At 42.1% G+C, this 23,325-nt stretch overlaps 1 protein-coding gene and 1 long non-coding RNA gene across 4 annotated transcripts; both read right to left on the reverse strand.

The window, feature by feature from the left end:
- Nucleotides 1–10,215: 10,215 nt before the first annotated feature.
- LOC121714690 lies at nt 10,216–10,980 on the reverse strand. The gene is made up of 3 exons (XR_006033405.1): nt 10,961–10,980; nt 10,776–10,833; nt 10,216–10,324 (listed from the first exon to the last, which is right to left on the reverse strand). It is a non-coding gene; the product is annotated as an uncharacterized LOC121714690 (long non-coding RNA).
- A 3,396-nt stretch (nt 10,981–14,376) lies between these two features.
- lrp13 (low-density lipoprotein receptor related-protein 13) lies at nt 14,377–23,206 on the reverse strand. 3 transcript variants are annotated; one of them, XM_042102149.1, is made up of 22 exons: nt 23,087–23,206; nt 22,774–22,926; nt 22,329–22,541; nt 21,443–21,616; nt 20,905–21,117; nt 19,999–20,228; nt 19,631–19,760; nt 19,315–19,508; nt 19,043–19,229; nt 18,744–18,953; nt 18,434–18,617; nt 17,936–18,137; nt 17,662–17,826; nt 17,345–17,545; nt 16,873–17,166; nt 16,478–16,739; nt 16,207–16,344; nt 15,616–15,723; nt 15,286–15,522; nt 14,754–15,081; nt 14,558–14,657; nt 14,377–14,456 (listed from the first exon to the last, which is right to left on the reverse strand). In XM_042102149.1, the coding sequence occupies exons 1-22, from the start codon at nt 23,139–23,141 to the stop codon at nt 14,433–14,435; spliced, it is 4,002 nt and encodes a 1,333-aa protein (XP_041958083.1). In that variant the 5' UTR covers nt 23,142–23,206; the 3' UTR covers nt 14,377–14,432. The 3 variants fall into 3 exon arrangements, with proteins under 3 accessions (XP_041958083.1, XP_041958084.1, XP_041958082.1); XM_042102150.1 differs by having other exon boundaries at nt 16,225–16,344; nt 23,075–23,173; XM_042102148.1 differs by having other exon boundaries at nt 23,075–23,173.
- Between the last annotated feature and the right edge of the window lie 119 nt (nt 23,207–23,325).

Consider the following 23,325-nt stretch of genomic DNA (forward strand, 5'->3'; position numbering starts at 1 on the left):
GGAAACTTAGATCATCCAATTCTAATCTTTTAATCGTACCCAAAGTGCTCCACAAACAAAGTGGAGAAGCTGCTTTTATCCATTATGCCCCCAAACTATGGAACACCCTGCCTCTGTACATCAAGCAGGCGAGTTCAGTAAATATTTTTAAAAAAGATCTGAAAACATACCTGTACAGGAAAGCTTTTAGTTAACTCATCTTATCCTAGACTACTTTTTCAGATTATTCTACATCTGCTGCTATTGGAGGGCGCAGCCAGCCAGAAGCAGATGGGCTCCCCCTATTAAGTCAGGTTCTGCTCAAGGTTTCTTCCTGGAATATGGGAGTTTTTCCTTGCCACAGTTGCCATATGGCGTGCTTGTGGGGGGTAAGAGGGTTAAGGCTGCCAGTCTTATGACATGGCATTTCCTATATTTTTGATATGTTGCTGAGTGGATCAGAAACGGCCCCTAGCAATGAAGAAAAGTGATTGATAATGACTGACTGACTATTAGTGATGGGGACGAGACCGCCTATGCCGAGTCCGAGTCAAGACCGAGTCTTTGAAGGGTCGAGACCGAGTCGAGACCGAGTCTGTTGGTTTTCAAATACAGTCGAGTCCGAGTCAAGACCGAGTCTTTGAGGAAGCAAGTCCGAGTCGAGACCGAGTCCTTTAGGAGTCGAGACCGAGTCGAGACCAAGACCATAAAAAAATTTCAGTTTTAATATTCATAATTTAATATCACCCCAGTTAATAATCAACAGTTAGGCCTACAGACTAAGCTAGATTGGGAATTGTTTAGAGGAGCAGTCTTAACGTCTTAATATGGACTATGCTGACCTACAGACACTCACCGGCAGCAGAGCCATAGAGATAAATAAACGGCTCTGACGGCAGTATCTTTGCATTGCACCATGGGATGTCATTTTCAAATAATGCCGGTCAACATTGCATTTTATTATTATTGTTGTTATTTGTTGTCTGTTTTTTTATATGAACATAAAAAATGCGTTGGTCTCGAGGACTCGGTCTGAAATTACGAGTCCTTCTCCTCCCACTGTGGTCCGAGACCGAGTCAAGACCGAGTCTTTGAAGGAACGAGTCCGAGACGAGACCGAGAAAGCAGAAATTGGTCTCGAGACCGGACTCGAGTCCGAGACCGGACTCGAGTACTACATCACTACTGACTATTATTGTGTTACATGCTTCAAATGTAAAGCACTTTGAGCTGCATTCTGTGTATGAAAGGTGCTATACAAATAAAGCTTATTATTATTAATATTATTGAGGGCTTTCAGATGGGGTTACAGATGGAGATTCTTGAGTGCCTTTGGTTAAAGTTGTAGAAGTAGGTTCTTGAGTGCTTTCAAATGTAGTTGCAGATGGAGGTTCTTGAGTGCTTTTGGATGGAGTTGTAGAAGTAGATTGTTGTGGGCTTTCAAATGTAGTTGCAGATGGAGGTTCTTGAGTGCTTTCGTATGGAGTTGCAGATGGAGATTCTTGAGTGCTTTTGGTTAAAGTTGTAGAAGTAGGTTCTTGAGTGCTTTCAAATGTAGTTGCAGAAGGAGCTTCTTGAGTGCTTTCGTATGGAGTTGCAGATGGAGGTTCTTGAGTGCTTTTGGATGGAGTTGTAGAAGTAGATTGTTGTGGGCTTTCAAATGTAGTTGCAGATGGAGGTTCTTGAGTGCTTTCGTATGGAGTTGCAGATGGAGGTTCTTGAGTGCTTTCGTATGGAGTTGCAGATGGAGGTTCTTGAGTGCTTTTGGATTGAGTTGCAGATGGAGGTTCTTGAGTGCTTTCAGATGGGGTTGCAGATGGAGCTTCTTGAGTGCTTTTGGATGGAGTTGTAGAAGTGGATTGTTGTGGGCTTTCAAATGTAGTTGCAGATGGAGGTTCTTGAGTGCTTTCGTATGGAGTTGCAGATGGAGGTTCTTGAGTGCTTTTGGATTGAGTTGCAGATGGAGGTTCTTGAGTGCTTTCAGGTGGGGTTGCAGATGGAGGTTCTTGAGTGCTTTTGGATGGAGTTGTAGAAGTAGATTCTGGGGTGGAGTAAGTTGAAGTTGTAGACATTGATTCTTGAGTGCTTTTAAATATAGTTGCAGATGTAGGTTCTTTAGTACTTCCAAATGGCGTTGCAGATGGAGATTCTTGAGGGCTTCCAGATGAGGTTGCAGATGAAGGTTTTTGAGTGCTTTCAGATGGAGTTGCAGGTAGAGGTTCTTGAGTGGTTATAGATGGAGCTGTAGAATCAGATTCATGGGTGGTGTAAGTTGAAGTTGTAGAAACAGATTCATGGGTGGTGTAAGTTAAAGTTGTAGAAACACATTCTTCAGTGCTTTCAGATAAAGCTGCAGTTGGGGGTTCTTGTGTGATTGCAGATAAAGTTGTAGACATGGAGTCTTCCGTGCTGTCGGTCATGGTTGTAGAAATAGAATCTTGAGTACTGATGGATGAAAATGTAGAGGTGAACTCTTGAGCTGTTGATTGTTGTGTGTTTGGATAAATTGTTGATTTTGATGCAGTCGGCTTGACAGTTTGCTTTCCTGGCCACAGCTTCCCTATTTGATCTATAGATGTAGGGATTACAGCTAGCTTGAATTTGGGAAGGGATTGTGCTGTTCTAGGATTTAATTTTCTGTTTGTCAAATGTTGTTGAACATCACTCTTGACCTTCCGTAATATAGACATGAAGGAATGAATAGAGATGACTGAAAGCTGCTTGTCAGGATTGGATTTATCCATATATATATTGAATGGGAGATATAAAATAGTCTTTTTTAAACCTGTAGAGGTCTGTAAAGATGAGTGCTGTGGGACCTAAAGGGACAACCAAAGAGAGAGATTTTAATGGAAGCAATGCAATCATTTAATGTCATTTCAAGACATTCATATTGATGTTAGATAATGGGCTTCATGTGACAACATTCTCACATATACAGTATGTTGTATTTCTCTTACTTTTTCTCTTAACAGACAATTGAGAGAAGTAAAAAACTGATGCACCAAATGTTTTTAACCATCCAGATGTGCTTTTATCCTGATGTGCTAAGTGATGAATCCCACTTGATCACATTTCCTAGAGCAGTGGTTCTTCACTGATCTGGCTTTGGGACCCACAATGTTCCATGTTCATTAAGTCGCGACCCATTTTTTTACAAATCAAGCTAACGGATATGGTGAGCTACATGTTAAGACACGCAAAGTGCCTGTAGGCCTACTTGTTTGGAACATGCTGATGTTTGGCATTACATTTGTGAAATCTTCAACTCCTGACTTTCAAAGTACTGTACTCAACAGGTTTGCCTTTGACAGGAGTGCTTTGTATCCTACTTCAAATATTCAGTAGTCTTCTTGCGTTTAACGCTAAAAATATGTGACCTGTCACATAAATATGGTCTATGCCTATGACAATGACTGACATAGAAATAAAGTCTATCAAAATAACTATCCAATATTAGGTAGCATTTTAATTTTAAGCTCAGCGACCCACCCTGAATGGTTCTGCGACCTATCAGTTAAACACTGTCCTAGAGTGCTTATTGTCGTTATTGGAATTATTGGACAACAATATATCTTTAGTTCAGAAATGTACTTAGTGTATGTTGTGCTGGACAATGTGTGGACTGAAAAAAAAGTTTTTTTTTTTTTTTTTTAATCTTGGTAAGAGTGCTCTCAACCACTCAATTATGTCTTTCCAAGACAAGTCTAAAAATAAGAAAGCATTGTAAAATCACATGGTACTAGACATAATGTTAATTACACGATCACGAATCCTCAATCACAGTAACCTCCCCAAACCTACCTACCAGTGTTTTTTTTTATTTTTTTATTTTGATAACTTTAAGTCTCAGTCTGTTTTGCCCTATAAAAAGAAAAAACACCGGGTCCGTGGTTGTTTCAGGGAAATGTAGTCCTAACATGCAACAGCCTCAATGAGAGTAGCCAAGCCATTTCTGACATCACTTATGAAAGCATTGCTTATGTTGTAAGAAATATGAAAGAAAGGAATGACAGACAGCTTTATGCACAAATGATTCATTTTCTAGAAGGGCGTTCGGACAGTACAGTACCTCACCTCAGAGATTATAGACCCTTTCAACAATAACAACAAAAACAATGCTTGAATGTTCTATTTGGGCCCCAATCTACTTCCTCTGCATTAAGATAACATATGGAATGTTCAAACGGAAGTCTTGTGGGGCCAGCTATGATGCTGATAATGGAACTCTCTTGAAAGGGTCCATAGACTCTAATATAACAGTGCCCTCTAGAGTCACAAAAGCCAATGGTCAGAGAATTCTGTGCAACGCTGGTAGTTTGGGATATTGCGGAGTAAAACCCAAAAAGTAGTTCTGGAGGGTACTGTATAATATATTACAGTTAATACACTGCATATATCTATATTATTTTTACTACTCTTATAATGTTACTTTTACTACACTGCACATATTTGTACAACCCCAAAACAGAAAAAGTTGGGACGTTGTGTAAAATGTGAATAAAAACAGAATGTAATAATCTGCAACTTTCTTAAACTCATATTTCGTTGCAAAAAGGACACAGACAACATATCAAATGTTGAAAATGACAAATTTGACCATTTCATGGAAAATTTATGTTAATCTCGAATTTGATGCCAGCAACATGTTTCAAAAAAAGTTGGCACGGGGCTAACAAAATGCTAGAAAAATTGTGTAATGACAACAAAAGGAGGAATATTTCACAACTAATTAAGGTAACTGGCAACATGATTGGATATGAAAAAGAGCATCCCAGAGAGGCAGGGTCCCTTAGAAGTAAAGATGTAGGGGCATTCTTCACTCTGTGTAAACCTGTGTGCACAAATGATGAAACAATGTATTTTGAATGTTTCTTAAGATGCAGTTGTGAAGTATTTGGGGAGTCTACAGGACATAATATTATTAAAACATTCAGACCCCGTTTACACGAGCATGTGTATTTTTATAAACGAAGACATTTCCCTACGTTTGAGCCTTTCATTTAGACGCAAACGGAGAATTCGCCCCGTAAAACGGTTATCCAAAAAAACTCCGGCCAAAGTGATTTTTTTGGAAAACTTTGTTTATGCGTTTGGTTGTAAACAGTGGTAAAAGGAGTTTTGGGCAGCCAACGTCACAGTATGCGACAGAAGTACACCAAATGTGCGACCAATGTTTACATTTACATGTTCTCATGTGCGACTTTTCAGGGTTCTGATTGGTTAATGTGAGCTTGAGCTTATCGTTAGACTGCCACTGTGGTTTGGCGTGCTCATGACAGCATGTATGTACACGGGTTCGTGTAAACACATTAAAAAAAAAAAACGGTCTCGTGTAAATGCAGTTTTATTTGCAAACGTAGATGGCCAGATATTCGTTTAGGAAAATACCCTGCTTCGTGTAAACGTAGTCTCAGAGAATCCAGAGAAATCTTAGCAAACAAGGGAAAGAGCTGAAAAACAAATTGGATGGCCATGGTCTTTTGGACCTCAGATGGCACTGCATCAACACCAGACCTGTTTCCAGACCTGTCATTGTTGGGGCTCAGGAAAACCTCTGATAACTACTGTCTATGTGCACAATTTGATACTCAATTCAAAAACTGCAGCCAAGATTGTAACAGTCAAAACAGCCAACATTGTATTGAGACATGATACAGAAAATACCACCTTATCTGGGCCTAAAATGGACTGAGGTAACATGGAAAAAGGCCCTGAGTTTATACCAATCAAAATTTGCCATTTTTTGTTTTAGTGTTCATTTCAAAACCCAACATCTATGATGGTGTGGAGAAGCATTAGTGCCTACAGCATGGTCATCTTGCACATTTGGCAAAGCACAATCAATTCTGAATGATGTATACAGGTTTTGAGCAACATATACTCCCATCCAGGCAATGTATTTTCCAGGGAAGACCTTGAATATTTCAGGAAAACAATGCCAAAATTAATTCTGCACATATTTAAATAGTATTTCTCCACAGAGGAAGAGTCCAGGTGCTAAAATGGCCTGTCTGCAGTCCAGATTTGTCAAATTAGGTGCATAATGGAATGACTAAGAATACCCCATGCTGTTGAGCAACTGAAATCCTATATCGGGACGACGGGGAGTAATGCGACAACATTTCACTCTCAAAACTCTAGTAACTGGTCTCCTCAGTTCCTAAACATTTACAATATTTTGTAAATTGAAGAGTTGAAGCAGCACAGTGGTAAACACGCTCCTGTCCCAACTTTTTTTGAAACATGTTGCTGGCATCAAATTCAAAATTAACATATATTTTCCATGAAATAGTCCAAATTTTCATTTTCAACATTTGATATATTGTCTATGTCCTTTTTGCTGATAAATATTGGTTTACGAGACTTGTATATTGTCACATTCTGTTTTTATTTGCATTTTACACAATGTCCCAACTTTTTCTGTTTTGGGGTTGTACATGTTGTTCATACATTGTCCATACTGCATATCTATATTTATTCTGCTCTTATAAGGTTACTGCCAATACACTGCACATACTTATAGTTAATTTATATTACTGTAAACCATTCCACCCTTTTAACTGTATACTATTGTCTACACTGCACTATATATCTTATACTGTTTATGCACCACCTGCCTATACTTTGCATGCTTTTTTGCACGTCTGGTTAGACGCAAACTGCATTTCGTTGCCCGAGTACTTGTACTTTGCACAATGACAAAGTTTAATCTAATCTAATCTAATCTAATATACCACCTTCACTATGTTCACTAAATTCTACACTATTTTTGACATGGAGAAATACGGCAACAGTATTTTTGGAAAAAACAAACAAACAGATGTTCCACTTAACATTTATGTGCAAGTCAGTCAGAGACTATGTAAATATGGAAAATTGCTCTACTCACATTCTGAAAAGCAAGTGCACTCAGGCTTGGGAGGGTTAAGATGATGAAGCACAACATCATGTTCTCTGAACTGTAATGTTACTCAGTGCTCTTGCATAGATCAGAAACAGAGACTAGATGTCTTCCTTTTATTGAGCTGTAATCAGGTTGTGGTTGTCAGGTTGAGTGATGAGTGACACAGTATTGTGATGAAGTAATGTTTTTTTTTTTTTTTTTTTTTTTAATGAATTAATTTATTTATTTTCAACATTGTGCAGTGTATCATTTGTTGAACAGTGTCTGAAAAGCAGCCATCTTTGCCAGTACAAGATCTTGCATTGAATTAGCCTAGTCATCCTTTCACACACCAAAATAATGTCATATTTTAAAATGGAGGTTTTAGTGTATTTAGTTCAGCACCTTCATACATATAGCATTTTATTAGACTGTATCACCAAACGTTTCGGGATACTGATACTGAAGGCTCAGTTTAGCCACATTAGTACATACAATGCATGATATAAACGTGAGGCAGTATGAACATACGTTTTCTCATGGCTCACCAATGAATATAGTGAGTATACTAGCAATTACCAGCCGTTAAAACTATTAAATGTTATCACCTCTAGCAGGTCCAGGCAAAGTGCTGTTGTTTTTCTCCAATGGGTACGGCTGAGGTGGGGCTACATTGGTGGTCTGCATTGTGGGAGACTCCAGGACTGTTGTGTTCACTGGGAAAGGAGGAGTAGTGAACCCTGTTCCTTGGAAGTCAAAGTTTTGTTCATTGGTCTGTGGCTCCCAAGTTGTTTCAACAGGTCCCGTGGTTGTGTTGGTGACCACTGCATGGGTGGCATTGGCTATACTCTCTGCCATGTGTGCTGGCTCGACAGGTGGGAATGGGGCGCCAACTTCTTCTGAGGAAGACTCCTGAGATTCCAGTGATTCACCTCTAGCAGGTCCAGGCAAAGTGCTGTTGTTTTTCTCCAATGGGTACGGCTGAGGTAGGGCTACATTGGTGGTCTGCATTGTGGGAGACTCCAGGACTGGTGTGTTCACTGGGAAAGGAGGAGTAGTGAACCCTGTTCCTTGGAAGTCAAAGTTTTGTTCATTGGTCTGTGGCTCCCAAGTTGTTTCAACAGGTCCCGTGGTTGTGTTGGTGACCACTGCATGGGTGGCATCAGGTGTATTCTCAACAGGTCGGAGTGGGGCGCCGGTGGTGGTGGTGGTGGTGGCGGCAACTTCTTCTGAGGAAGACTCCTTAGATTCCAGGGATTCCAGGCTGAGTTGGAGGAGAGATCGGAGCTGCTCTGCATCACAGTTGACCTGTTGGACGAGATGAGAATGCAGAGTGATTAGGCAATTATTATTTAGGGACCTTATAAAAACATTTCAAGTGATGTAATATAAAAAAGGTTATTGTCATCTTGCTAGAGACTTACTGGTATTGAAGAGACTGTTGCTGTGATTAAGCAAATGAAAAAAGCTATTTTAAGTCCATCCATTGTTGTCTTATGTCCTATGAAGAAACAGAATTGGCTGTTTTTAAGCATTTGAAGTAGTTAATTGCATGTCCTACGATACTTGAACTATTTGACTCAACAGACATCTGAAACATTCCACAAGGAGCTATTACTTAAGAATATTGACTGATACAGAGCAATTTACAGGATTAAATTACATTACCTTATTCACTGTGAACACTAGGTTTCCTGGAAAAAACTGGCTTATTGAATCCAACAGCGAAAGTGGAATTATCTTCACCAGTCAACTACAGACTGAAAATAAGACTGGTCAATGACCATGCCTGCTTATATAAAGCATGTACATGATTATTATTCCCCCTCAACGGATATCCTCACTGTAATTCTTTTTCTTTGACATCGGCGGAAGTGTAATTTGCATTTTGTTTTGTCAAAAATGAATAGTGAAAATGGTCTTAAAATAAATCTAAATTAGAGACATGAACAATGACAAATGATGGTCTTGACATGTTTGTCAAAACAATGGGTGGTACATATCCCACGTGTGATTATCCTATCATTGGTAAACATGTTGTTTTACTAGACAAACCACAAAATGAAAGGCAGATGCATACCTCTAAAGATAGGTTACTGAATGCAAATTTTGGAATGTAATCTGTTGATGCCACAAAAGTCAACAAGTTTATCAAAGTCAAGTCAAAGTCAAAGTCTGCTTTATTGTCAATTTCTTCACATGCCAAGACATACAAAGAGATCGAAATTACGTTTCTCACTATCCCACAAGACAAGAAGACAAGACATATTTTACCAATTAAGTCCACAGACAAACATAACATTCAAGTAAACAATAAAAAGTAAATAAGAAGGCACATACAATGAAGAAATAAGAGCAGCAAAATTGGGTTGAAATTGTGCAATTGTGCATAGACAGTCAATATAATAGTGCAAAGTCAGGCCAATAAATGGCTGAGGTAGTTCTGTTCTGACAAGTAAGCAAGTGGCATAGTGGTGCAAGTTATGTAAGAGCAGCAGAAGTGTTGTGTTTTCAGGACAACAGGACAACAACAACAAGTTGCAAAGTGTGCAAGTGTACTTGGTGTTATTTGATATTCAGATTTGTTTTAGGGGAATGTATGCAAATTAGTGTTTCAATTGATAATGCCTCATTTCATTTTGCATATTTAAACATAACATTTTAGAAAACTTGTAATACAAAAAATACTTGTCTTAATGTAAGCAATAAACTGGGAAACTTTCATGGTGAGATCAATTTGTTCAAAATTGTACCCTATTCATCAGGTGCCCTAACTTGTAATGGGGGGGGGGGGGTTATTTTCAACAGGGTTACAAGAGAAATGAAAGAAGGAACAAATACCAAAACTGTTCGCCTACCTTGGGTGGCACTGATGTGTGTGTGTGTGTGTGTGTGTGTGTGGGGGGGGGGGGCTTGGGTGGCACTGATGTGTGTGTGTGTGTGTGTGTGTGTGTGTGGGGGGGGGGGGGGGTAGGGTTAGTCAGTAACTGTCATTACTGTCACCATTTACATGTCAGGATTCAACAAAGCGGATTATTCATTCATCACAATGGTTTTATTAATTGAAAAATGCTTTGCAAATAGGCAACTGGCAATACAAAACCTTTAAACCACCAGAATATACCACAAATACACAGGAAGCCATCAGATCACAACACAACAAAGCACTGGTCATTCTTTGGTGTTTTGTGTAATAGGATAGCCGCTCTAGGGTAGCCGCCAATCTGATCAGTTCTGACTGAGCAACTGTGTCAGAATAGAGGCTATATCGGTGTCAGCCGGAATCACAATGCCAGGGAACATGATGACAGGAGGTTGACGCCCATCTGGAGGAATCGGTTTTGAGCCAGGCTTGATGATGGTCTGTCCTGGAGTCTGAGAGAATGTGAAGGGCTGCGCGGGAGTTGGTTGTGGCCTGGGCCCGGGTTTGGGAGCCAGTCCTGAGTCAGTCTCAGGCACCTTAAAATCGAAACCAGGGGGGAGTGTGAAGTCACCCTGAACAGCGCTGCCACCGTTAGAAGGCAAATGGAAAACATGAAACTGCTCTCCGACTGCACTAGGAAAGAGGAAGATGGGTGGCAGGGCGGTTCTGGCAGCTGGAGCAGGGCTGGGAGGAAAAGGGGCAGGTTTTGGACAGTCAGGATTTGGGACGGGATCAGGGGCAAGTTTTGGAGCGGGATTGGGCGCAGGTTTTGGAGCAGGTGCAACATTTCCAGGGGGATCTAGATTAATGACAGGTTGATAGTAATCATAGTCATTTCCCAACATCCATCCCCAGCCCAGCTGACGAGCTCTTCTCAGCTTCTGTATCTTCAGGGAGGAGCATAAATGCAGGGGAGTCATACAGAGACTCATGAAACATACCCCAAAACATTTCAAATACAAGCAGCGGAGAGGTTTATGTACTTACTGAGATACAAGAACACACGTGAGCCATCCACACCAACACAATTAAGGTCCTCATCTTTCTGTTCCAAAAGCAATCCACAAAATGAGCCTTTAAACAACTATTAACAAGGTTGCAACCAAACAGCAATAGCAAACAGATTATAGAATATTACTTAGATAATAGATCACCTTCTTCTTTAAACTAACCTGTCTGTTTTGTGTGCTTCTTGTGCTGCTATCAGGTCATGGATTTTGCTTTTAAAGCAGCACTACACATATACATTCAACCTTAAGCCACACCTTCTCTACTAAAAAACAGCATAATTGATTAAAAAAATGTTTGTGACCTTTATCAGCTCTTTCACAATTTCTACTGCAGCAAGGCTGTACAAGCCCATGAAGGCATTGCACATTCTCCAACATTTAGGTCAGCATGAAGATTTAACCACATACAGATGGCAAATGATTGAGATCAGTGTAAACCCAATTAAAAGCCATCCAAGTACCCATTTCATAGTGAACTGAAAACCTCAGCAGCCCTCATCACATACCACACATACAACTTCACAAAATTAGCCAAGGCCAAAACTATGATCATGGTTTGTACTTGCTGAAACAGATTTACATTCCAGATTTGTCTCATTTTATTTGCATATTTAAACATAACATTTTAGAAAACTTGTACAAAAAATAATTGTCTCAAGCAATAAACTGGGAAAGTTTCATGATAAGATCTTTTAGTATAAAATTGTTCCCTATTCAGCAGGTGTCTTACCTTTTAATGGGGGTGGGTTTATTTAAAAGCAATAATGATCAACATAGGCAGGGTTACAAGAGAAATGTAGGAAGGCAAAAATAACAAAACTATTTGGCCACCTTGGGTGGTACCAATTTGTGAAAAATAAGTATTTGCCCCTGGAATTACAATTGAGTTGCTTTCTTGCGGAGTACATGTATGAGATGATATGAATGTTTAGTGTGGACACTGATCCATTTATGTGTGTTCTGGTTTTGTCATGTGTTTAGATTTAACCGTCATTACAGTCACAATTTACACGTCAGGATTCCACAAAGCTAATTTTATTCATTCATCACAATCCTTTTATTAATAACAAAATGCAAATAGGTAACTAGCAATACAAACATACAACAGAAATGCAGATGAAGCCATCACAACACAACAAAGCACTTGTCATTCTTTGGTGTTTTGTGTAATAGGGTTGCCGCCTGATCAGGGAGCTCATTGAAGCTTCCAAACAACGGTTCCAGAAGAGGCCACATCGGTGTCAGTTCCATCTTCAGAAGCCGGAAACACAATAACAGGGAAGATGATAAGAGGTTGACGCCCATCTGGAGGAATCGGTTTTGAGCCAGACTTGATGATGGTCGGTCCTGAAGAGAAGGAGGGCTGCGTGAGAGTTGGTTGTGTGCTGGGGCCGGGCCCGGGTGCCTGTCCTGGGTCCGTCTCTGGGAAGTTAGAATCAAAACCAGGGGGGAATAGGAAAACACTCTGACCACCCTTACCAGCGTTAGGAGGCAAGAGAAAAACCTGACCTGACTCTCCATCCTCGCTAGGAAAGAGGAAGATGGGTGGCAGGGCGGTTGCAGGGACGGGGACCGGGCTGGGTTTGGGGCAGTCAGGTTTTGGAGCGGGATTGGGCGCAGGTTTTGGAGCGGGATTGGGCACAGGTTTTGGAGCGGGATTGGGCACAGGTTTTGGAGCGGGATTGGGCACAGGTTTTGGAGCGGGATTGGGCACAGGTTTTGGAGCGGGTGCAACATTTTCAGGGGGATCTAGATTAATGACAGGTTGATAGTAATCATAGTCATTTCCCAACATCCATCCCCAGCCCAGCTGACGAGCTCTTCTCAGCTTCTGTATCTTCAGGGAGGAGCATAAATGCAGGAGTCATACAGAGACTCATGAAACATACCCCAAAACATTTCAAAATACAAGCAGCGGAGAGGTTTATGTACTTACTGAGATACAAGAACACACGTGAGCCATCCCAACCAACACAATTAAGGTCCTCATCTTTCTGTTCCAAAAGCAATCCACAAAATGAGCCTTTAAAACAACTATCACCTTACAAGGTTGCAACCAAACAGCAATAGCAAAACAGCAAACAATAACAAATAGAAAAAGAACGAATGAACGGATCATAGAATATTACTTGGATGAAGCTGTCTGTTGTGTGTGCTTCTTGTGCTGCCGGGATCAAGATCAGATCACAGATCTTGCCTTTAAAGCAGCACCACAAACTCATTTTAAGCCACACCTTCTCTACTCAAAACCAACAAAAAATGCTTTCAACCCATCGGCTGTTTCACAGTGTCTACTGCAGCAAGGCTGTACAAGCCCATGGCATTTGCACATGAAGATGACACCCAACACTTACTGTAGGTCAGCCAGAGTTTTTGAACACATAGATAGAAAATGTCTGAATTCAGTCAGTGCTCACCCTATGAAAAGGTCAGACTACCCATCTCAAACTGAAAACCTCCGCAGAGCTCTTCCAATAGTTACCATACAACTAGACATTAACCCCTGCCAAATCTATGATCACTGTTTGTACTTGCCAAAACATTGGTTGGCATTCCAGGTTTGTGGTTGATTGTTATTGTGCTAAGGTGAGCAAGAATATATGACTCTTCTAAATACAACTCAAGCACAAGCTGACTCAATTACAGGAAGGGGTGTTGAGGTAATGGAGCATCCAAACAAATGTTTGTAACCATCCGATCAATATCCTTATTTGGTTATGCATCCCTATATAGCATCATGGATAATTCACAATATTACATGTATTCATTTATCGGAAGCATTTATCCAAAACAGACAATAGAACATTTAATCTAGCATTTTAACAAGCTACAGTTGCAACATTAGAATAACATTAAGCTATTTAACATTTAAGCATTTTAACATTTAAGGTACGGAACTACAGCTACAGCAATAGAAAAACATTTAGGGGTACAGTGCAAGGGAGACTATCGGTAGGAATTACCACGGCATTGGTCAATACTAGTACTAGAGGATAGGAGCCCCTAAGTACTAGTCAAAGTATGGTAGAAGGAGACGTGGTAGAAGAGGAGGTAGCGGAGAGGAAGGAGGCAGAGGAGAGAAGAGTGTGGTATTAAGTAAGTGCGCATTAGGTGTGTGAGGTTGTCAGAAGCACTAGGCCAGGAGGTTTTTTTGAAGACCGAGGGGGGGGGGGGGGGGGGGGCAGTACCATGGACTGTACTAGGAGCCGAGTGGCGTGTGGTTAGGTACGGTCTGATTCTTCTTATATTGAACAGTGTGAAGCGGCACAACTGCGCAGCAGTATCCAAAAATATAATACTTTCACTTCAAAGAAATAAACGTTCATTAGTGGAAATGGTGTGCACATGAACTCATTTAGGCATCATTTGGAGCCTAGGGTAGCAATGGCATTATTTTAACCAGAGAATTTGACTGCCCTCAATACATTTGTCATTCAAACCACTCATTAACATGCCAAGACCACAAGGACCTTTTTATTTTCAGTCACAAGACAGGCAGCCTTCTCTTAAAGTCGCTGTGAATAGCAAACACTCCCAATACAATTTTAGATTGGAAAAAAAGTAACCAGACAGATGGCAGCCTTGCAACACACTTTATTTGATTAACGATGTTACATAAAATTCAGCAGCAAATCTAATCCACTGAAGACGCCACATTCTACAGGGGAAATAAGGAAATGAAACCAAAAATCAGTACACAGCCCCATGAATAAATCTGAAAATGGCATCAAAATTCTCCAGCAGCACATGGGACAATACCTGCGGGTGGTCTGGGTCTTTGGCAGAGGGAGGCTCTGAAGGAAGGGGCTCAGGTTTCTCCAGCACCACCATGCTCGTTTCACCTAGTTCAAGGTTGGCTCTGTGGATAGCAGGGAAGAGTGACTCAACAGTGAGGAGTACGTTCCAAAGTGAATGACATGGTAGAAATGCGCACACACACGGAGTGCATTTCTACCTTTGATTGGAGGCAGTCCTTCTCTTAAGTACTGCGACGACCACAATAATGAGCAGGAGGCCAGCTCCCCCTGCAGCAGCTCCGTAGGTGAGGGGGCTCTTGAGCCCAAGCAGCTGGTCCTGACAGAAGTCTCCCCCGTAGCCCAAAGAGCAGGAACAAGAGATGTCTCCGTTCCGAGACACACATTGGCCGCGACTGTGGCAGAGCTGCTCGTCGCACGGCAAGGTTTCCAGGTTCCGCACTGCGGCGTCGTTCGCCATGGTGCCTGGAACCTGGGAGAGTGTAGTTGTAGGGAGACTGGATCCGGTTTTCACCAACTTACGGACACCTAGAAAAGGAAAAGGTTTCAGACAGTCAGGCCTTCTGTATAAATCCAGTCAAGGGCAACCCAGTGGTGTTGGTAGTGACTGGACGGCCACTGCTGCTGGGTCACTGCAGTGATCACCATTGCACAGTTCTCGTCATCACTTTTCCACAAGTTTGAAATTACTTCAGAAAGACCGAAGAAAATAAAAAGGGACACTGAACTCACAGTTTTCATCTGAGTGATCTGGACAGTCCGGATGGCCGTTGCAGAACTGGTGAAGGGGGACACACGTCTGCCCGTCTAGACACAACCTGGTGGCAGCAGGGCATCGCAGGTCAGGGGTGCAGCCCCTGCCCCCCTCATCTGGCAGGTGGTCATGGGCACATCTGCAGGTCCTACCCCCAGGGAAGGGCAGGCACAGGTGCCCGCAGCCTCCGTTGGCATTCGCGCACGCGTTGGTTCCTAAATTATTAAAACAATGTCTGATAACTATGTACACTTATTGAAATACACACTTCCATTTGGTGCGTCCTGCTGAAGAATGTGCCAACGTACCCATTTGGCTGGTTTTGCTGTAGCCTTTCAAACCGATGACATCAGTCCTGACTTCAAACCACAACTTATCATTCTGACCATCATCACTGTACCAAAACTTGGTTGTGTCTGAAGAGAACATATGAAACATGGCTTACTTCAAGACCAGACTATCTGTGTAACCAACATATCAACTGGATGCAAAAAATAATTCCAAGACATTATCTGTGTGTGACTCAATGGATTTAAAAAAAAAAAAAAACCTGCCACATTATCAAATTGGAGCCATATTGTGTGCAGTATCCATTTGTTGGAGCCAGGGCATGCATAGTAGACTGTATCGGTCAAGTCTGTCCTGCTTAAACTTGCTTTGTGCTGTGGTTCCATCTGGTCCCATACTTATTACAACCACTGGTGACCATTCAACAGCCAATTAAAAAAAGGAATGGAAAACTGACTGACTGGGCTGACTTCATATGCCTTGGGCTCAGGTAGGACAGCTCAAATCTAAATCATGACTACACTTGTAAGTTGAGCATGACCTACTGTGTAATATCAACACAGCATCATCTTGTGGGGAAGCATGTACACTGCATTGTACTGTTCACATACACTTTTGCCCATCATTACCACTCTGCGTCACCCAGAGCAGCATGCCATCTACAAGGGCAAATGCTCTCAAGCCTGGGCTCCTTCTCAGCTCCTTGTATCCTGATCCATCCAGGCGCATTGACCCGATAATCCCAGCATCTAAAAAAACAAAAACATAATTTCAGTAGTCAAAATATATGAGAGAACAACCCCAGTGGTCCCATTATCATTCTTGATTAAATAACAATAAGAGAAAAACCTAGCACACATTTTATAAATATTTTAAACACACCTGTGTCTGCCCAGTACAGGTTGCCACCATCTTCGGACAGGACCAATGACCCCAGTTGTGTGGAGCTTTCCGTGACCAGCTTCCGGCTTCTTCCGTCCATGAAGGCACACTCCACCTGGGACACCTGTTCATCTTCGTTCGCTTTCCTAAGGCTCACAAAGCAGACTCGTCCGCTGGGCACGTGCAAGGCGATGGCGTCCAGGCCCTGGGACAGGCCTTCGTGGATCAGCACGGCAGTGTGTGTGCCCTGGGCCGACGTGACCTGCAAGGCAAGTTTATTTATATAATGCCATTTCATACACAGAGACAGTGTACTTTACACTTTTGGAGAACAAAGAGTAGCAAGCAGTAGTAAAAGCAAGGAGTACATAAAATAATGATTAAAAAAAAAACACCTGCAGACGTGGCTGCCGTGTGCTGCTCCAGTAAAAGTTGCGGGTGATCCAGTCTACAGCCAGGGCCGTGATGTATTCCTTACTGAGGCGGAGCAGCTGGCCTCTGGACACGAGCGTTGAATCTTTCACCTTGAAGAGCTCTGCCGAGGCCTGGCCTGCATCGACCAGGTAGACCGTGAGGTCCCTCATCGTGAAGTCGAACGCAGTCGGCTCGTTCATGTTGGGGAGCGCCAGCAGACTGTGGTCTGGCCAGCTAGTCAGATTGTTGGCCCGGTTACGGTTCTGCAGGTACATCTGACCATCCCAAATGTAAAGGCAGAACATGAAACAAACCATACGTTTACATTCATTCATTATGTTCAATCTGTGGAAATTCAAAGCGACCCTATACAGCAGCTCACTCGGTTTTGCCTGCTGTGAATAACTTCCATTCTACCATTTCATAATGGCTTTTACTGTGTGATAAAATCACCTGAGTGAGAGCAGTTGTGGACAGCACATATACAAATGAAGGGTCCCTTGGTTTAAGGCAAGTTGATTGGTCATCATCCAAAAGCAGATGGGATGGGCACTTGCAGACCGCTTTGGGACCTGGTGCCACCACACACAGGTGTGAACACTGGTGCTTTTCACACACATTGGCAACTCTTGCTTGTAGAAGAGCATGAACAACCTGCAGAGACAGCGAGAGTAGAATAGATCCTTGTATCCAACCTTTTTAACTTCAGTACTTCACCAGCAGTCATTTTACATATTGACTGTAAACGGCATATTTATGAAACTACCCACTTTCAAGGCCAAAGGTTGACCAGGTCGTTTAAGAACCACCTTGCGTCCTTTCCCAGTGATTTTGTGAGCCATCTGGATGGTCCCCCTCTCTGTGTCTGACCAGATCATCATGTCATTGACCACAGATACTGAAAATGGGCTGGGCATCTTCATCAACTGTAAGAGCTGGTGTTTATATTAAAAGTGGGAAAAAAAGACAAAAAGGTCATTGTAAAAGGTGCCAAGACCCTCAAAACCAAAAACCCTTCCTTTCCCAAATAAACAACTATGGCACCTTAATGTCGCCTCCATCAAATGTGGATGATCCAATGCATTTCAGTTTCTCATCAGTCCAGTAGATTCTCTGCCCCAGCGAGTCTACAGCCAGACCCACTGGCCACCTCAGGCTGTCCTTAATTAGAACCCTCCGGTCAGACCCGTCCATTCCAGCACGCTCAATCCTGGCTTCTCCACCCATATCAGACCAGAACATGACCCTGATCCATCAAAAGAGATGTAGTAAGCAAATTAAATAAGCATAACTGGTATACCGGTAGCATGTTTACACTTGCAAAAAAAAAAAAAAAAAAAAAAAAAAAAAAAAAAAAAAACAACCTCTGGTCACTAGTAGCCCTGAGGACAATGCATGGACAACATAAAGACAATGATATTAAAGTGAAGTAAGTAATGACGAGCCATACCATATATCCAGGCACAATAATGAATGCAAAGATAAAGAAAAGGAAATATGCGCTTACATGTTCCCCATTAAAAGAGAAAAACAAATTCTCACCCTTGTTCTGGCAGCAGTGCCAGAGAGTGTGGCTGTTCCAAGTCTTCATTAAGAATCACAATGTAGTCATTGGCATCCATAAGTGACTGGTCTAGTCCAATGGCATTAATTTGGCTCCCAAAACCATTAGTCCAGTACAGGTTCCTTCCCACCCAGTCCACTGAAATGCAATCTGCACGGATGCCTACCACAAGACAAAAAACACAATCTGCTACATACCCATGACCAGGGCCCACAGCAACACCTCACACATTAAGTCATACACATAAAAATAAAGTTATACAACTTCCCATTCATTCACAGGACCAACCTTTGATGATCATTCCTTTGCTCTTCTGGTCTAATGAAGACCACTTGATGGAATCTGCATTGGGGCTGATCCAGAACACTCTTTGCTCTCGCCAGTCATAATCCACAGACAAAATAGACCTTTTCTCAGAGACCAGCACTTGAAGGCTTGAACTTCTAAGACCAAGGAAGACTAACTCTGACTGCACAGCAACCAGCAAATAGGGCTGTCCTGTGCACACACACACACAAACCAGACATAAAAAAAAAAGACTCCAGAGTTGCACATTTTGCAATTCCTTCAAATAAAGTTAGATTTACCTGTAGTCTTGCAACTGTGACCATCCGGTTGAAGCACATAGCCTTGCTTGCAGTGGCAAATGAAGGAGCCCTCAGTGTTCTCACAAGAGTGACTGCAGATGTTAAGATGACTGTCCCCACACTCATTCACATCCACACAGCTCTGCACATCCTCTTGAAGCTTAAATCCAGTCCTGCACCCACATTTCTGCAAAAGAGATGCACTAGATTGATCCCCAAATTGTGACAGTAGGGCATTTGACTAAAAAACAAACAAAACACAAAATACCCACTGTTCCATGAGGTGTCTTGTAACAGAGATGAGCACACTGGGATTGGTCAGCAGTAGGGCATTGGTCACTGACACAGGCTCCGCCTTCATCAGAACCATCCTGACAGTCGGCCGTGCCGTTACAAACCAGAAGAAGGTCAACACACTCGGAGCTCTCGCACTGGAACTGATGTGAGGGGCAAACAGCTCGAGCACCTGCAGACAAGGAACAGGATTCATGCTTGACATTTTTAGCTTTAAGTTGATCATTTTCTTTTTCATTTCTTTGGACTTAACAGATCTGTACTGTATGTCGAAGGGTAATTACAAAGACTCACAGCCCGATTCATCACTTTCATCAGTGCAGTCATTCACACCATCACACCTCCATGCTCTTGGGATGCACTGGGTCTCTGAGGCACAGGACCACTGGAGCTCTTTACATGTCACCTGGCCCTTCTCACAGTTCTGAAACATTGAGTAATGCATAATAAAAAGTCCATTCTGCCCCATCCTATCAAAAGTTACACCTTTAGAAACAAGACCAGTCAGGTGACTGCAGACTCATGCCTCCAAGTGTGCAGACACAGACAGGGGTGAGGGCAACAAGACAGGGGTGAGGGCAACAAGGACCTCAAGCAGTGCTGCTGTTGCATGTTGTGATTTAGACACATGTGCAAACTGAACACACAATCACTCTCATCACCTTCTCATCGGTCTCATCTTTGCAGTCCTGCTCGCCATCACACAGCCAGTTCTCCAGCAGGCACTCTTGGCTATGGGGGCAGCGCAGGTCAGTGGAGCAGGGCGCGGGCTGTGCACAGCTTTCCTCGTCGGAACGGTCCTTGCAGTCGGGGTGCCCGTCGCACTGGACGCTCATTGACACACACTGGCCGCTAGCGCACCGGAACTCAGAGTTGCTGCAGTTCTTGGCAGCTGAGGGGACAGAACCATGGTACTCAGAAGGTCAAGCGTAAAGAATCTTAAAACATTGCAAAAAAAAAAGTGGTTTGGCTTGATGGAGAACACTGAATTCAATGTTATTTTTCTAGCACTATAACATACGGTCATGTCTCAAGGTGCTTTACAGAGCCCAGTTTGAACATTTACAATCTGAAATCTGCCGTTTCTTATGTGGCCCAAATGGTACTTAATGACATACTTTAAAAAGTAAACTAGGACCTCAATTCAATAATTATCTGTACATGTTAGATTTGTTGGCTGAAAGCAAAGTCTTTTCACAATGCTAACCTCTACTGAAAATAAAGTTGACTTGGCTCTTGAAAAGATCACCTTTATATCAATAATCATTTATCAACAGAATGCAGAAATAAGTTAGAACAACTGTTAACACAATAGCAAAAACAACTATAGAGGTCTGAGTAGTTGCATCTTTATATATTTTCTTTTCCTTTCACCACACTGCAGGTTCTTACTGGTCATTGCCAGTATTCATGGGTTTCATCAGGTCCCTTTCCACAGGTGTATTAATCAAGCACCATGCAGTCTGCGTTCATAATCTAAATGCTTGATTTTATACACCTGTGAAAAGGGACCTGATGAAACCCATGAATACTTAGCCATTCCGAATTTAGGAGTTAACTAAGCTTACAACAGTGACTCTCATCTGTCCCGTCCTGGCAGTCCATCTCTCCATCGCACAAGAAGGTGTTGGGCAGACAGCGGGTTCTGTTGTCACACTGATGAACGCAGCCGTCAGACTTTAAGCAGTCCCTCTCATCAGACCGATCCTGGCACTGGCTTACCCCATCACACAACTGGCTCTTGTCAATGCACTTTTTACCATGGGCACACTGGAACTGATCTATTGAGAACCCAAACATACAAAGCCATGGTTCAGTGCAGCTACATTTTAACTCAAATTACACTAAGCAATTCATTTGCATCTACAATTTAATTACATTCTACAACCACAATATATGAATCAAAAGGTTCTGGTTACATATTTGAAGGTACTAGTATTACCCTTCAGTAACACTGCACAAGTGATTACAGAGATCCAAGAAAATAAAACCAGGTTAGCAGATTGAACAATAGCAATTAAACACATTCAACTCAAATTTCCACATAAAGTGAAGTACAGCAAGCAATTCACACAGTGAATCAGTAAAGTCATCTCCCTCGCCCACCTGTACTGCAGTCACTGGCACAGTTCTTTTCGTCAGAGCCATCTGCGCAGTCCGGCTCCCCATCACACATGTAACTGTAGGATATGCAACCGGAGCCATCTGCGCATGCAGAGGAACCAATGCGGCATCGCCGAGGCACCGGCTGAGTGGTAGGAGGAGTGGTCACCTCTGGACCTTCAGGTGGAAACAAGCAAACAAAAACATTTGATAACATGGACACATATGTATACAAACTCCAATTAACACAGGCATGATCACAAACACCTGTGTTTGACTCAAACCTTCAGAGCTCAATAATGGATTGCAATGTACATGGAGAAACCTGAGCCTCTTCAGGAGTACCTACTAGTCAGATATTATATGGCAAGTCCTTAAAATACGTAAAGAAAGAGAGAGGCTGCACTATGCATAAATGATTTTATTTGCAAATAGAAGGCATTTATGCATAGTGTGGCCTCTCTCCTACTTTATGCGATCAAACTATCCAGGCCAGCACTAATAATTTAAATAGAAAAATACACATTGAGGGAAGCCTGCTCCCATCCTCCCTTACTAAGTTTTTCAACAACACTTAAAAACCCAAAGAAATAATACATGATTACAGAAAAATCTTCCCATCATTGACTGCATTGTGAGCCTGTATTCATAATCATGATAATTCATAGTCTTGAATTTCCCCTAGGGATCAATAAAGTATCTATCTGATAAGACTTTCCCTAGTGTGAAAGGCAGTAGATCATCAAGTTCACCTTTCTGGTCAAATACATCAACTGCAAAGTCAATGAGTTTCATTCCAAAAAAAAATAATTCCGAAAAAACACCCTTGCACAATCCTATATGCTAATACATTTTTTTAGCATTATTTCCCCCATGGCTTTGAACTTACCACAAGCTAGCTCATCAGTTCCATCCTGGCAATCCTCCTCTCCATCGCAAACTAAAGTTGTCGGCAGACAGAGAGCTTTATTATCACACTGATGAACACAGCCCTCAGGCTTTGAGCAGTCGTGCTCATCAGACTGATCCTGGCATTGGGCGACCCCGTCACATAGCAGACTCTTATCAATGCACTTCTGGCCATGGGCACACTGAAATTGATCTACAAAAAAAAGTCACAGAACAGTCAGTCAACATTCCTCCTGGAGTCATGCAATCCAATAAATCACCAGCCATGGAGTGTGTGAGTGTGTGAGTGAGTGCGAGTGTCAACCCTTAACAGTAGGCCTATGCAATGTTGGTGAAATGATACCAAGGCAGCATTCAAATTCTGATTTCACACTTGCTAAGGGCACAGTACATGTAATATTGACATCCAAAGCACTGTCGGTTACCTGAAGTGCATTCTACAGCACAGCCGTCTTCATCAGACCCGTCTCCACAGTCCGATTCTCCATCACACACATGCATGGAGGAAATACATTCAGATCCATCCTTACATGCAAAGAGGCCAATGCTGCATCGCAGTGCTTTCTGGGCTGAAGAAACTGCAAAAATCAAAATAATCACATTACTTGCCATATACATACTGAAGACTTCAATATACTTTATTCATGGCCCATGTATATAGCCAATCATTTTATCCTCATCCAGCCACTATGCCATTCATTTTGAGTATACATTTCAACTTTAAACACAGGAGTTCACCTGAGAAGAAAATTGAAATCCCACATGTTACCAAAAGAAACCACGTTCGCCCCATGACCACGAGACTAACCAAACAAATGCAACTCGGTTATTGCACCTGGCATTTTATAGGGTGTCCAGGTGCAACAATTATCTCTTCCAAATGTGTTGGATGATCTCATTTTCAGCTACCAAACGTGGATTTCAACGGTTTTTGATAACCGACATTCACACAATACTTACAGAAAGATAAAGCAAAC

This window comes from Alosa sapidissima, chromosome 8, assembly GCF_018492685.1.
Source record: "Alosa sapidissima isolate fAloSap1 chromosome 8, fAloSap1.pri, whole genome shotgun sequence".
NCBI lineage: Eukaryota > Metazoa > Chordata > Actinopteri > Clupeiformes > Clupeidae > Alosa > Alosa sapidissima.